This window comes from Bos indicus, chromosome 18 (assembly GCF_029378745.1).
Source record: "Bos indicus isolate NIAB-ARS_2022 breed Sahiwal x Tharparkar chromosome 18, NIAB-ARS_B.indTharparkar_mat_pri_1.0, whole genome shotgun sequence".
Taxonomy (NCBI): Eukaryota; Metazoa; Chordata; class Mammalia; order Artiodactyla; family Bovidae; genus Bos; species Bos indicus.
Window position 1 is genome coordinate 4,302,632 of NC_091777.1, and position 14,787 is coordinate 4,317,418.

Consider the following 14,787-nt stretch of genomic DNA (forward strand, 5'->3'; position numbering starts at 1 on the left):
TGATCCCTGGGTCAGGAAGATCCCCTGGAGAAGGGAATGGCAACTCACTTCAATACTCTTGCCTAGAGAAGTCCATGGACAGTGGAGCCTGGCAGGCTACAGTCCATGGGACAAGGACTGTAGAGTTGGACATGACTGAGTGACTAACACACACACATGTCAATCCCAAACTCCTAATTTATCCTCCCTGCCCTCCACTTTTCCCCTTTGGTAACCATAAGTTTGTTTTCCGTGTCTGTGAGTCCATTTATATTTTGCAAATAAATTCATTTGTATCATATTTTCATAGTCCGCATGTAAGTATCATAATTGTCTTTGTCTGAATTAATTCTCTTGGTGTGACAGTCTCTAGGTCCATGTGGGCTGCTGCAAATGATGCTCTGTTGGGATGACAAAGAGCATTCACATAGTAGGCGTTTGCATTCAGGTCTGCTGCAGGCATAGCCCAGGGATTTTTAAACCACCCCAGCCATGAAATCCTCTCTTCGAAAGACCTGCTGCTTCTGCTGCAGCGTGCCTGCTGGGCTCTGCTGCGCCTCCTCTTTCCTGCCCTTCCTTCTCCAAGGCAACCTACATCCTCCCGGGTGCTTCTTGGCACACCTGTAAAGATCTGAGCTATCATATGCCAATAATGGTATTTGATCACAGAAATATTGGTCTTGGCTTTCTTTATAATTGTTGTGGATTAGGAGCAATTTCTTAATTCAGTTAAATGTTCTTCGGTTTTTACCTACTGTGAGTCTGTAAAATAAGGTTTGGTAACTAGACAAACGAGGTACTTAACTAGACAAACGAGGTGTGTGGAGAGTGCTTAAACTACCTAAGATAATAAATTGTTTTCACTACTGTAGAAGCATTCATTGTAAAGATAGCAGCAATTCAAAGAATTTGTTCCTCTGTTTGAACCAGTTCCCTGAAGCCCTCTATATGATGTTCTATTGGGTTAGTTGTGATTTAAAAATGAAGCCAATGGAATATTATATTCTCATAGTAATATTATCTAATTTAGACCTTCAAGTAATTCTTTTTTTTTTTAATTTTTTAATTTTATTTTATTTTTAAACTTTACATAATTGTATTAGTTTTGCCAAATATCAAAATGAATCCACCACAGGTATACATGTGTTCCCCATCCTGAACCCTCCTCCCTCCTCCCTCCCCATACCATCCCTCTGGGTCGTCCCAGTGCACTAGTCCCAAGCATCCAGTATCGTGCATCGAACCTGGACTGGCAACTCGTTTCTTACATGATATTTTACATGTTTCAATGTCATTCTCCCAAATCTTCCCACCCTCTCCCTCTCCCACAGAGTCCATAAGACTGTTCTATACATCAGTGTCTCTGAGTGTTCCTATTAGTAATCAGTCCAAATGAGCAAGATTTAATAATATTCCATAATTTAAAGTTACAGCTTTATTTTAATGTTTATACATTTCAGCAGGCAGACATTTAATTCCTTCTAAAAATAGATCAGGTAAGAACTGTTAAGAACACCAGTGTGTTATTACCGCTGGCTTGATATTTTGCATTTTCTTGCTTTCTTTTCTAGAAAGCAAAATGTGTAGGCATATAAATAGCTATAAAATGGAAATAAGGGCAAAGTTTGACATACTCAGAAAATATACAGTTTCTCTTGGCTGTAGGGAGAAAAAAGTCCCTTCGAGTGCATTCTCAGCTGAATAAACTCAGCTCTAAAATTGTCCACATATGAGCTGGGGATTGACTTTTGAATCAGGTCATAGGAAATACAGAAAAAATACAATAGATGTAAACACTGTCTGGATCCAGAATTTATAGAAAAGAAATGACAATCTTAAGGAATAAGTAGAAGCCAAGTCAAGTTTTTAACTCTAACTCCGTGTCTGTTCTCTGCTAGCATAATGAATCGTTGTTTTGAAATTCCTGTGTTTTAACTTCAGAGGATCAATAAGTCTTTCTTCCAGGAAGGTGATTTAGTCGAATTTTATTCAGTGTTGTGAGTACATATTATGTATGGGCAGTTGCTTAAAACTCAAGATGTACATCTCTTTCTGATGTGTCGACAACTTGCATAGTTCATTGCTCCAATAATGCTTCTCATCAACCACATGTATCCAGCTGGATTTCACGCCTGTCACTTCATGCCACTGCATGTGTATTTTTTTCCCCATATATTCTGCTATGTAAGGCCCAGAATATTTTTTTTCAAAAGAAAATTTGTAGATAACCAGAAAAAAGTGGGAAAGTGAAGAAGTTGTATTTCAGTATGACAGGAATTATAGTTAACTATATAGTCCACATAATTTTTTGCAAATGTCTTAATATCCTTCAATTTTGAAACACTTTCACCTTCTTATTTCGAGCATTTAAAACATTTTGAGAGCCTTTTCCCTCACTCTAACAAGCAGAGTAAAAGATAATTTAGGATGAAAAGAGCATTTTCTCTGTGAGACTATCAGCGTAGCACAGAGTAAGTACTGTCTTGATCTTTAATTAGATGAGAATATTTTTACTGCCAATCTCAGTTTAAAAAATCACAAAGTCCATTAATGAAAACAGTTTTTTGAGGGTGTAGCTTTGTAAAACATGAAATTAAAAGTGTTAGAATGAAAAACATTTTGAGCTTCTGAAGAGTTTTTGTTATTTAAAGTAATGTAGGTGTTTCAATTTTCAAATTATAAAAAAATTGTCTATTAATGCTTGGCAGATCTTACCATAACACTTTGGCATTTAGGCTGTGGGTTTTTTTTCTTCATATGAAATATAACTTTCAGACCTTTAGTGTGGTCATCATTCCTGTCCTGTGTTGGAAGGAACCCAGAATTCCAATCCTTGTAAAATCTCTCATCATGTTTTCATGTTTTGCATACTGCATAATTAACAGACAAAAGAAAAGCAGCTTTGTACAAATGAGCAATATTTTAATAGTAAAACTGCAAAAAATAGAAAATGTAGTTATGTCATTTATTTTATAAATTTGTTTCCTTTTTTATTTTCCCTTAAAAATAAAACAGAGTTGTTTTGGAATTCAGCTTCTTTCAATACCGAGGCATCCTACCTCCATTTTCCTACTTTCCATGGGGAGCTGAGTGCGGATGTGTCTTTCTTCTTCAAGACCACAGCTTCATCTGGGGTGTTTTTAGAGAACCTGGGGATTACCGATTTCATACGGATAGAGCTACGCTGTAAGTCGTGTTTTCCTTAGATGTCTGTGGAATTCTGTTTAGGAGTAATGAGGTGTACAGTCATGTCCAACTCTTTGTTACCTCATGGACTGTAGCCCCCCAGGCTCCTCTGTCCATGGGATTTTCCAGGCAAGAGTACTGGAGTGGGTAGCCATTTCCTATTCCAGGGGTTTATGAGTAAATTCTGAAACTAATTTTTAAAGTACTGTGTTTCTACATTATCAACCAAATCTTTTCATTGTGTCCTTTGGGAAGAAAAATATATTAAGATAGCATTTTTTGTAAGAAAATTATTTAATATTTAACGTGATAATTTGGGGAAATTATTAGTATTCTCTAGAACCAACTTAAAAAGTCTTTTAAATTCAGAAAAATTAAATATTTTTAAAAATCCAAATTCTCAGTTTAAAAATTAATTAAATTAACCAGCCATATTTTCTGCTATCCTCTTAGACTGCTAATATTTTGATATCAAATGTATATTGCATGCTTTTGAAATTAAATAAACCCTGAATCACTGTCAAAATTATTTTTATATAAAATTCCAGATGCTATTTAATTCTCTTCCCCTGGCTAAATAGCTTTGATGTGGAGACGTGGGTTCGATCCCAAGGTTGGAAAGATCCCCTAAAGGAGTAAATGGCAAATCACTCCAGTATTCTTGCCCGGAAAATCCCATGGACTGAGGAACCAGGTGGGCTAGTCCATGGGGTCACAAAAGAGTCAGAAATGACTGAGAGACTAAACAAACAAATAGCTTTAGTTTTTGTCAATATGAACAGTTAACTCCAGTGATGAATTTCTTAGAATCCATTTTCCCCCCAAAATACAAACGTATTTTACTGTCTCTTTCCATATCTATTCTGCACCGACATCCTTGGTTTCTTCCATAGAATGCAAACCATTATCTTCATGTTTAGTGACCGCTGATGCAATGGGGCTCTTCCCGAGGGTATTGAAGACTGAGCCCCCCCACCACGGGGACTAACACGAACAATCTTCATGTCTGATCCTTCCAGCTCCTGCAGTTGTGACATTTTCATTTGACGTGGGAAATGGGCCTTTTGAAATCTCGGTGCAGTCACCCACTCACTTTAGTGACAACCAGTGGCACCACGTTAGGGTTGAGAGGAACATGAAGGAGGCCTCGGTTCGAGTGGATCAGCTCTCACCAAAGACGCAGCCGGCCCCAGCGGACGGGCATGTCCTCCTGCAGCTCAACAGTCAGCTCTTCGTGGGTAAGCCCTGCTTTGGACAATTTGTCTTTAATTGTATGATGTAAGTGCAGAGATGGGCCAAAAGAAAATAATGCCAACTGTAGATAAGGATGCAGTCCATGGGGTCACAAGGAGTTGGATACGACGCAGGGACTGAACTGAACTGATAAGATAATGATAACACCACCCCCAAACCACCATTTACTGAGAACCTGTGTTCCAGGCTGCACTGGGTGTTTTTACTACTTCCTCATAACCAATCCATGCAATGGATATTATCCCAGTTTTACCGACAAGGTAATTGAGGTGCAGGAGGCTGAAATCTCTTGCCTTCAGAAACCCACCTAGTAATGAAATTCACATTTGTGTTTGACTAATTCCTAAACCAGCATTCTTTTCATTTCCAGTTTTGTTGAGATGTAATTAACATAGGACGCCATATAAATTTAACATCAGATCAGATCAGTCGCTCAGTCGTGTCCAACTCTTTGCGACTCCATGAATCGCAGCACTCCAGGCCTCCCTGTCCATCACGAACTCCCGGAGTTCACTGAGACTCACGTCCATCGAGTCTGTGATGCCATCCAGCCATCTCAATATTCTTAATTTTCCAGATTATGTGACTTGTTTCAATTTTTTAAAAATGTTATTGTCTTTAGTCAAAGAACCCTCCTTGTAAATCCAGCTGACGCCAACCAGTGATCCCTGCCAAAAACAAGCTAATGGCGGGAAAAAAAAAAAAAAAAAAACCAGCATGAGCAAACTGTTGTAGCATCCATGGTTTGACCAGTTACACCAGTTCTACTGGTGTCCATTATTTTCCCATTTTTTCTGATGCCTTCTGATCACCTACTTTACGTTTATATCCAAATGTTGTTCCTTTATTTTCGAATTACATTCACTTGGTATTTATAGATTTGATAGAAGAATCCTTCTGGGTGTGTTTGTTTTACATCTTTGCTAATTACAGCACTTATTGACCATGAAGTTCAAGGAATTATCTCTTACTTGATCACTTTTCACATATTTTAGTGTAAATGAGGACACAGCAACACTGTCACTCAGGATAAATTGTAAATTATCAGAAACTGTTTCAAGCCTTTGTAAGAGTTATGTTTTAGAGCAAAATTCTCATCAGATCCCCATTACATCTTCTCTTGTTTAATGGCCTTGTTTTAAGCTCTCTCACTGGGAAGGGTGAAGCTGATTAAAGGCTATGGAAATAATAAAGAAAACATGAGAGGAAATACATAACTTTTCTTTTAATAACATGCTAGGAGCTCAGTCAGGAAATTGACACAGATATTTCTTGAGTTACAAACAATAAGAGATGGTCACAGCAAAAGGTATGGCAATTTAAAATCTGTCAGGATCTAGGAAATAGCCTTCCTGTTCTTAGAAATTGAGAAAGCTGAAACAGTCCTTGAATTTTTCAGTGAAATCTGTTGCAGTTTGCCTGGGCATGACCTTTCATTCTTGGTATGAATTTTAACTTCCTAGAAATGGAGTCACCGTGTATTGTGTCTGATAGGAACCCTGGCCTTAATTTGTTTTCAGGTAGTTGTAATGGGTAGAAATACTATTATGATATAGAATGATATATTAGGGCAGACTTGAGTCTTTTGCCATCAGTCATGTTAATAAGGATCTAAGACATTTTATCTTTATGCAGAATATTGGTTAGGATTTTTACATTCCCATATGTTAAATTCAAGCATGATCGTGTTATTAGAAAGTTTTAGAAATTGAAATCTTTAATGTATTTTCAAAATCATTGAAAATTAAAAGGAAAAGCAGAAAGAAAGATCTTTGGAAAAAGTTACGTCTATTGAGAAAAATCTCTTTATATAGCTTCCTCCTTCCTACTCACAGCTAATGGAGTAAATAGAAGTGGTTAATGTGATTATATTAAAAAATGGACTCATGTTGAAAGAAAGTCTTGCAGCCTTAGGTAGAGACACATCATTGATTGTCAAGAGGCCATATAAGTATCTATTTTTGTCTTTACCTCTACTATAAGACTGAACTACTCTTAGGAAAGGACCCCAACCAAGTTAATAGAATAATACATGCAAGATAACATCAAAATTTGTCAATTTACAATATTACTGTTAAATCAGCATTTTTTTTATTTCTAGATGAAAATACCTTTCCCCTTTGGGAAGATTCAATAGAATTTAAATTATAATTAAAAAGTTATACTGAATTAGCATAAAATGGGTGAAAACTAGTATCAAAAAAACTAGTAATAATCACAGCTAGTTTGATGTAGCACTTATTAAGACAAAAGGTAGTTTTCTGCCTTCCTGAGAGTATATTTCAGGGAAAAAGGCAAGAGGCAGCCAAAAAAAAATAAAGACAAATAAGACAAAACAAAAAAATACATATATAAATATCAGTTCAGTTCAGCTCAGTTGCTCAGTCACGTCTGACTCTTCGCGACGCCATGGACTGCAGCACACCAGGCCCCCCTGTCCATCACCAACTCCTGGAGCTTACCCAAACTCATGTCCACTGAATTGGTGAGGCCATCCAACCATCTCATCCTCTGTTGTCCCTTCTCTGCCCACCTTCAATCTTTTCCAGCATCAGGGTTTTTCCAGTGAGTCAGTACTTTGTATCAGGTGGCCAAAATATTGGAGTTTCAGCTTCAACATCAATCCTTCCAATGAATATTCAGGACTGATTTCCTTTAGGATAGACTGGTTGGATCTCCTTGCAGTCCGAGGGACTCTTAAGAATCTTCTTCAACAACACAGTTCAAAAGCATCAATTCTTCTGCGCTCAGCTTTCTTTATAGTCCAAATCCCACATCCATATATGATTACTGAAAAAACCATAGCCTTGACCAGATGGACCTTTGTTGGCAAAGTAATGTCTATGCTTTTTAATATGCATCTAAGTTGGTCATAGCTTTCCCTCCAAGGAGCAAGCATCTTTTAATTTCATGGCTGCAATCACTATCTGCGGTGATTTTGGAGCCCCAAAAGATAAAGTCTATCACGGTTTCCACTGTTTCCCCATCTGTTTGCCATGAAGTGATGGGACCAGATGCCATGACCTTAGTTTTCTGAATGTTGAGCTTTAAGCCAACTTTTTCACTCTCCTCTTTCACTTTGATCAAGAGCCTCTTCAGTTCTTCTTCACTTTCTGCCATAAGGGTGGTGTCATCTGCATATCTGAGGTTGTTGATATTTCTCTTGGCAATCTTTATTCCAGCCTGTGCTTCATCCAGTCCAACATTTCTCATGATGTACTCTGCGTATAAGTTAAATAAGCAGGGTGACAAATACAGCCTTGACATACTCCTTTTCCTATTTGGAACCAGTCTGTTGTTCCATGTCCAGTTCTAACTGTTGCTTCCTGACTTGCATGTAGATTTCTCAAGAAGCAGGTGAGATGGTCTGGTATTCTCATCTCTTTAAGAATTTTCCACAGTTTGTTGTGATCCACACAGTCAAAGGCTTTGGCATAGTCAACAAAGCAGAAGTAGATGTTTTTCTGGAACTCTTTTGATGATCCAACGGATATTGGCAATTTGATCTCTGGTTCCTCTGCATTTTTTTTAATCCAGCTTGAACATCTGAAAGTTCACAGTTCTTATACTGTTGAAACCTGGCTTGGAGAATTTTGAATTCTCCAAGTAACTAGAATGGCTTTGCTAGTGTTTGAGACGAGTGCAATTGAGCGATAGTTTGAGCATTCTTTGGCATTGCCTTTCTTAGGGATTGGAATGAAAACTGACGTTTTCCAGTCCTGTGGCCACTGCTGAGTTTTCCAAATTTGCTTTCATATTGAATGCAGCACTTTCACAGCATCGTCTTTTAGGATTTGAAATAGCTCAACTGGAATTCCATCACCTCCACTAGCTTTGTTCATAGTGATGCTTTCTGAGGCCCACTTGACCTCACATTCCATATATATATATATATATGTATGTATATAAAAAATGTGTATATACACACACAAGCTTGCATACACACATATATGTAAAATTTCAGATAATGATAAATACAGAAAGTAAAAGTAGAATAAGACATCAGGCAGTTTGGTTTGCAGACTTTTATTTCAAGTGGGGTATTCACAGAAGCCCTCTCTGAGGACCTTACATTGGAACAGAGGCCAGCGGAAGTAGGAGTGGAATCCCTGTGAACATCCAAAGGAAGAGAATTCCAGGCAATGGCGATGAACTTTGGGAATTAAGGAGTAACTCAAGGTGTCTGCGGATGGAATTTGTGTGGGAGGAGAGGATGGTGCAAAGCGAGGTTGAGTTATATATTGTAAGGCCATGGTCTGGACTTTGGATTTTATTCTAAAGGCTCAGATGAGTGGAATGGTCTAATTTCTGTTTTCTACATTCTCTCTTAGTAGGGAAAAGGTAGAAGAAGGCCATGGCTTTAGTCCCTGAGAGAGATTGTGGCAGCATGGGCCAGAGGGGAGATGGTGATAAAGAAAGTTGGGATATGTCTTAAATGGAGGTGTACACCACTTATTAATGAGTTGTTTATCACTGCTAGTGTTTTCCATTTACTCCTGCTAATATCCTTCTGCAAGTTCTCTGAATCACTCACATCATTTCTCAGTCTTTAATTTCATCTGAAGTTAGCTTTTCTTGTTTTCTTCCTTTATCCTAACTTGCAGCAGGATTAAAGCTGTTCCCGGGCCCCACATATGCAGTCCAAACCACAGTCTTGCCGGCCTGGAAAAGACCGCTGGGTATTCTTCATAGTCCAGAGAAAATAGCCTGCCTCCCCAGTTGAGGTTCCACCCACCCACCATCACTGTCACCAGGAAGTCGGGCTGCTTTGTTCAAGTGTTCTTTGCCAGCACATGACAGATGTAAAGGGACCTTCTCTTAGAAACTGCTTCCCCACATATTAATGCCTTCACATTGTTGGAGTTAAGTCAACTCTCAGAGCCTTGACTCCTTGGGTGACTGGAAGTCCCTGCTTTAATCCAATATAATTGATTTTCTGGCTAAAATCTTAAAGGGCAATTTCATTTCCCTTACTTACAGGTTCAAGAGTTTAATTTGTAGTTCATCCATCCATATTAAAAATAATTATGACTAATCAGTATTTTCAAGGGTGTATAATGACTATCATTTGTATTTGGGGATCAGGACAAATAAATGAGATAAGTGTAATCGAAAAGAGTAAGCCTGTAGTTTCCAGCATCAATTTTTCTCCTAATAAAAATGTTTAAATTGAGACATTGATGATGGTGATGATGATGACATTTTAAATTATGTGGAAGCAGAATTTTTATAAATAGGGCAAAGCTGAAAGGCCAAGGTTAGTGTATCAATTGGTCAAAGTTAGATTATGTTATTACCACAGCATTCAGTAGTTTTTATTAAAAAATTCACCTTCTTTTTTATAACCAAATAGAGCACAAAACTGGAGAAGGCAATGGCACCCCACTCCAGTACTCTTGCCTGGAGAATCCATGGACGGAGGAGCCTGGTGGGCTGCAGTCCATGGGGTCGCTAAGAGTCGGGCAAGACTGAGTGACTTCACTTTCACTTTTCACTTTCATGCATTGGAGAAGGAAATGGCCACCCACTCCAGTATACTTGCCTGGAGAATCCCAGGGATGGGGGAACCTGGGGGGCTGCCATCTATGAGGTCACACAGAGTTGGACCCGACTGAAGCGACTTAGCAGCAGCAGCAGCAGCAGAGCACAAAACAGTAAACCCATTGTGGAATATTTCAAATACCAAATAAAGTTATTTTGTAGTACTACAAATATGAAACAGTAGAACTTTCAACAATGTAGAAATTTGCTTGTTTAAGATACTCTCTTCAACACTTTTCCCTACAAGTAAAACATTGCAGATATTTGAATATATGTTAATCTTGATTTAAATTATCTTCTCCAGCTGCCTGTGCTACCATTGCCAGGTCTATGTTGATTTACATTACCTTTTTTTGAGATGAGAGGTTTTGGCAGCCTCTCAGAAGTGAGTCGGAGAAGGCAATGGCACCCCACTCCAGTGTTCTTGCCTGGAGAATCCCAGGGACGGAGGAGCCTGGTGGGCTGCCATCTATGGGGTTTCACAGAGTCGGACAAGACTGAAGCGACTTAGCAGCAGCAGCAGCAGAAGTGAGCACTGCAATAGGATAACATAAAGGAAACCAGTGTATTTTCTCCATCGCTTGCTTCACTCTGTCCTCTAAGGACCGATAATAAAGTCTGTTCACATCTCAGAGTGAGACTCTGAGGTAAGACTAATGCTTCTGAGCAAAATCTTTTTATTTCTGAGCAGAATCAGTAAAACTAAATAGAAAGCATGACTGAAAATGTGATTCAGCTGAGCAGCAATTATACATGGCAGTTGAAATAGGCATAAGGAGATGGTATATAGTTTCAGAGATTCAACTATACCACGAAATGATAAAAAACAAGAACTTGAACAATCCGTGTAGCTCCTGATATTAGCATAACTATCTTCAACTAATCTAAACTGTAGGATGGCATGCAAAGTGAAGGAGTAATGAAATCATGAATGGAAATCTTTATATGAAAAAGTTAACACTGATGTGACGGTCAGATGAGAAACAGTAGAACATCTTCCCTCCCCCCAGGAAATCTCAGCCATCACATTGCTATTTAGTGTAAAAATGACGATTCCCCTCCTATCTGTCGCCCATCTTTCTCCAATCTTGTTCTAAATTATGGCATTAAGTCCTTACCAACCTTTTCACATTCTTTCACTCTGTCCTTTATTTTTTTTGTGTGATTCATGACATGTCTTAAATAGTCCTATTCAGAGATGCTATTCCCTATCTTTAAAAATAAGTTTAGCAACTCAATGCTGATTGGTGTAGTAAACATATGCCCTTGACCTTGTAGACATGGGGGACTCAATGTTGAGAGTCACTGCTGTGATTACACACCCACAGCCATTCTCCAGCCACGGAAATGATGCAGAGAAAAGAATCAATCATTTTTTTTAAGCTGAAATGTGACAGTGGTCATTTTCTATTTTGGTTTGTAAACTCAGCATTTTTCTTAGAAGCATCTTAAATTAGCCTTGAATTGATTTTCATTCAACCAGCTCTGCAATTTTTGTTTGCAGCCTGAATTCTTTCACTGGAAGGTTTCTAAATGGGGCAAACTTCATTTCAATACTTTGGGACTAGGACCCGAAGGAGAAGTAAGGACTCCTGACATAGACTCAGAAGTCATTTGCATTGCATTTGAATTGCAGCAAATCTACAAATATTTATTATCTTGAGCAAACAGTTTCTAAATACCATACCCAAAGGTTAATGCTGAACTCTAACACATTGAAGCTCTGAAGGCTGGTTTTCAACCTAGTCACACATTCATGGGGAGCTTTGGGGACACTGACAGTACCAGAAAAGTGAAAGTGAAAGTCGCTCTGTCGTGTCCGACTCTTTGCAACCCCGTGGACTTTACAATCCATGGAACTCTCCAGGCCAGAATACTGGAGTGGGTAGCCTTTTCCTTCCCCAGGGCATCTTCCCAACCCAGGGATTGAACCCAGGTCTCCTGCATTGCATTGCATTGCAGGTGGATTCTTTACCAGCTGAGCCACAAGGGAAGCCCAAGAATACTGGAGTGGGAAGCCACTCCCTTCTCCAGGGGATCTTCCCAATCCAGGGATTGAACCCAGGTCTCTCGCATTGCAGGTGGATTCTTTACCAGCTGAGCCACAGGGAAGTACCAGGACAGTACCAGAACAGAGATATATTTATTTACTGCAGATGGATGTTTGCATACTTTCAAAGTTGCATATTACAAATACAGCCCTGTGCTGGTCTTTTGGTGAACATATGCTTGTATTCTGGTTGGTTGTGTACCTAGGGGTGGAATTACTGGGCCATTGCCTTCTCCGTACTGGGTCATAGGAATAAGCATATGTCAAGCGTTAGGAGACACTGCCAAATCTCTGTTGGCCATTTGGATATCATCCTTTTTGAAGTGGCTGTTGAGATCTGTTGCCCATTTTCTACAGGGTTGTCTTCTTTTAAGAAAAATTTAGAAGTTCTTTATATATATAGTGGATGAGTCCTTTACAGATTCATTTATTATAGATATTTTCCTTTACGGTTTGCATTTTCACATTGCTGATGTCTTTTGATGAGCAGAAGTTCTTAATTATAATATAATCTAGATTTCTTTCTCTTTACTTTCTGTTTGTTTTTGATAGGCTAAAATATAGCTACAGGAAGAGAATGCCAAACAACTTGATGTTTGAATAATTTTTATTACAGGCTAATTTTCCTTTGTAGTCATAAATACATTCCCTCATTACCAAAGTTCAGTGCAATAAAAGTCGTGTTGCTCTGTAATGTAATCATATCATTTATTTCAAATATTTTCTTCTCTCTTTGAGATGTCATTTTCATGATTAACCAGAGAAGCTCCCAGTGGACTTTTCCTTGTCCAGTGGCAAATCTTGAGTGACCGTTGAATTGAATTCTTAAATCAGAATTCAAATGGGATCTCTTGAGATCAGAGAATATGATGAATAGCACCAAGGTTCATTTCTTTGAAAAACAGGCCTTAGTATGGTCGAATCACTGAGCACTATGGCCTTAACTCTGAGTAGACCCATTTTTCCCTGTTGCTGCTACCACCAGGACCCGTGCTCATCACTGGCTCTGGTTCAGGGAAAAGTGACTGACTTTTCTGCCTGTGGCATGCTTTCTTACACCACCTGCCTCTTTCAGCCGTCACAGCTCTTTGAACTTGAGGGAGGACAGTCCTGCTCTTCCCAGCCTTGCAGGGCTTTGTTCAGTAAGAAATGTTCCATGGCAAAACTATAGCTGGGCATCCGGCCTCAGCACTTACACGAACTGATGCTATTGTTGCTGCAAGGCCGTGTCTTCCCCCGGACCTCGGGGGTGGCTGGGAAGACCCGCTGCGTGGTGTGCAGAGCACAGTCCCCTGACCTGGTCCAGGCCCCGCCCGCATGCCCAGTCACTTCCCTGCCCCCGTTGAAGGCCCGTGGCCAGGGCCTCCCTGCCATTCTCTGCAGAGTGCCCTGCTCAGAGAGAGCCCCTGTCCTCTGCCCGACGAGCCTCTGCAATTTTGGATTTTGGGGGATCTTGTTTTCTTTGTTCTTCTAAGGCCCCTGGATGGATTGTACAGTTCCCAGTTAATCCTCAATTATATTCGAGCAAAGCACATAAATAATTTGCCATTAAAAAATTAAAGGTCTTCCTGCCACAGAAGTAGTGGGAAATTGGCATAGGAAAGAGCCAGCTTGGACTCTGTGACAATAGCATCTGTCACTTAGTCTGATTTCCTGAGAGCATGAAACGTGATGAAAGGATTGGGCTCAGTCTCCACTTGGCACCTAGCACACTTGTTTAGGTGCAATATCCCAATACCGTGTGTAAGTGAACAGATTCGGTTGTATCCATCCACATAGGAAGGTTGGGTGTTTGTTTCACAAAATGTGCAGTGTATATGAAGTTCCAGAATCCATTATATCTGATACAGTATGGCAGGTAAATTGATAGCAAATTAATTGGAAGACGGTTCCAAACATAATAACTCAGCAGAAGCATCCAGAATCAATTAATCAAACTGCAACTCATTTTAATTGGACATCCTCTAACCTGGAGAAGTCGTTGGAATGTCTAATTAAGCTTTCAAGCCCAACCCTATTTACATGAACCATGTTTTCCTGAACAGCTACATCTTAAAATGAAAGGTTAGTAACTTGAAGCCTCATGGTAAAGTAAAAATCTTCAATACCCATGTGCTGCAAATGTTTATTTAATTGGACATCACATTTTCTTGGTAATTTTAAAATGTAGTTTAAAGCCATTTAATTAGGCAAACATTAGCTCCTTAAGAGGGCTTCCCAGGTGGCTTAGTGGTAAAGAATGGCCTGCCAATACAGGAGACACAGGTTTGATCCCTGGGTCAGGAAGATCTCCGGGAGAAGGAAATGGCAGCCCACTACGTGCCTGAGAAATCCCAAGGACGAGGAGCCTGGTGGGCTTCCATCCATGGGATTGCAAAGAGTCAGACACGACTGAGTGTCTGAGCACATACACACGAAACTCTTTAAAAGTACAGAATCAAGAAATCTTACTTACAAACTGTGTTGATTTTCTTCTCACTATTACAAATGCCGTTTAAGCATGCATTTCACATGTATATGCATATATTTCTACCTGTGAATATCCCCATCCTCTGACCTTCCTCTCCACTTGGTATCTCTTTCTACCTCTTTCTATGCTCATGTTTCCCTTCCTAAATCCATTACTATACCATGAGATCTGTGAGACCAAGACCCACTGTGTGTAACTCTGCACTCTTTACCTCCAGTGTCAGACAGTGTCCAGAAAAGAGCTGCTAAATAATGCTAGCAGGACTGAAATGCCATTGAAATTGAAAGTGATCTGAGGAGAAGAAAAT

General features: G+C 39.4%; 1 protein-coding gene across 3 annotated transcripts in view; it reads left to right on the plus strand.

Moving 5' to 3' along the window:
- Positions 1 to 14,787, plus strand: part of CNTNAP4 (contactin associated protein family member 4) — a 286,323-nt gene that overhangs the window by 239,560 nt on the left and 31,976 nt on the right. For all 3 annotated transcript variants that reach the window (XM_070770350.1, XM_070770351.1, XM_070770352.1), the window contains 2 exons: positions 2,995 to 3,165; positions 4,185 to 4,403. In XM_070770350.1, the coding sequence (XP_070626451.1) occupies positions 2,995 to 3,165; positions 4,185 to 4,403 (390 nt within the window). The remainder of the gene's footprint in view (positions 1 to 2,994; positions 3,166 to 4,184; positions 4,404 to 14,787) is intronic.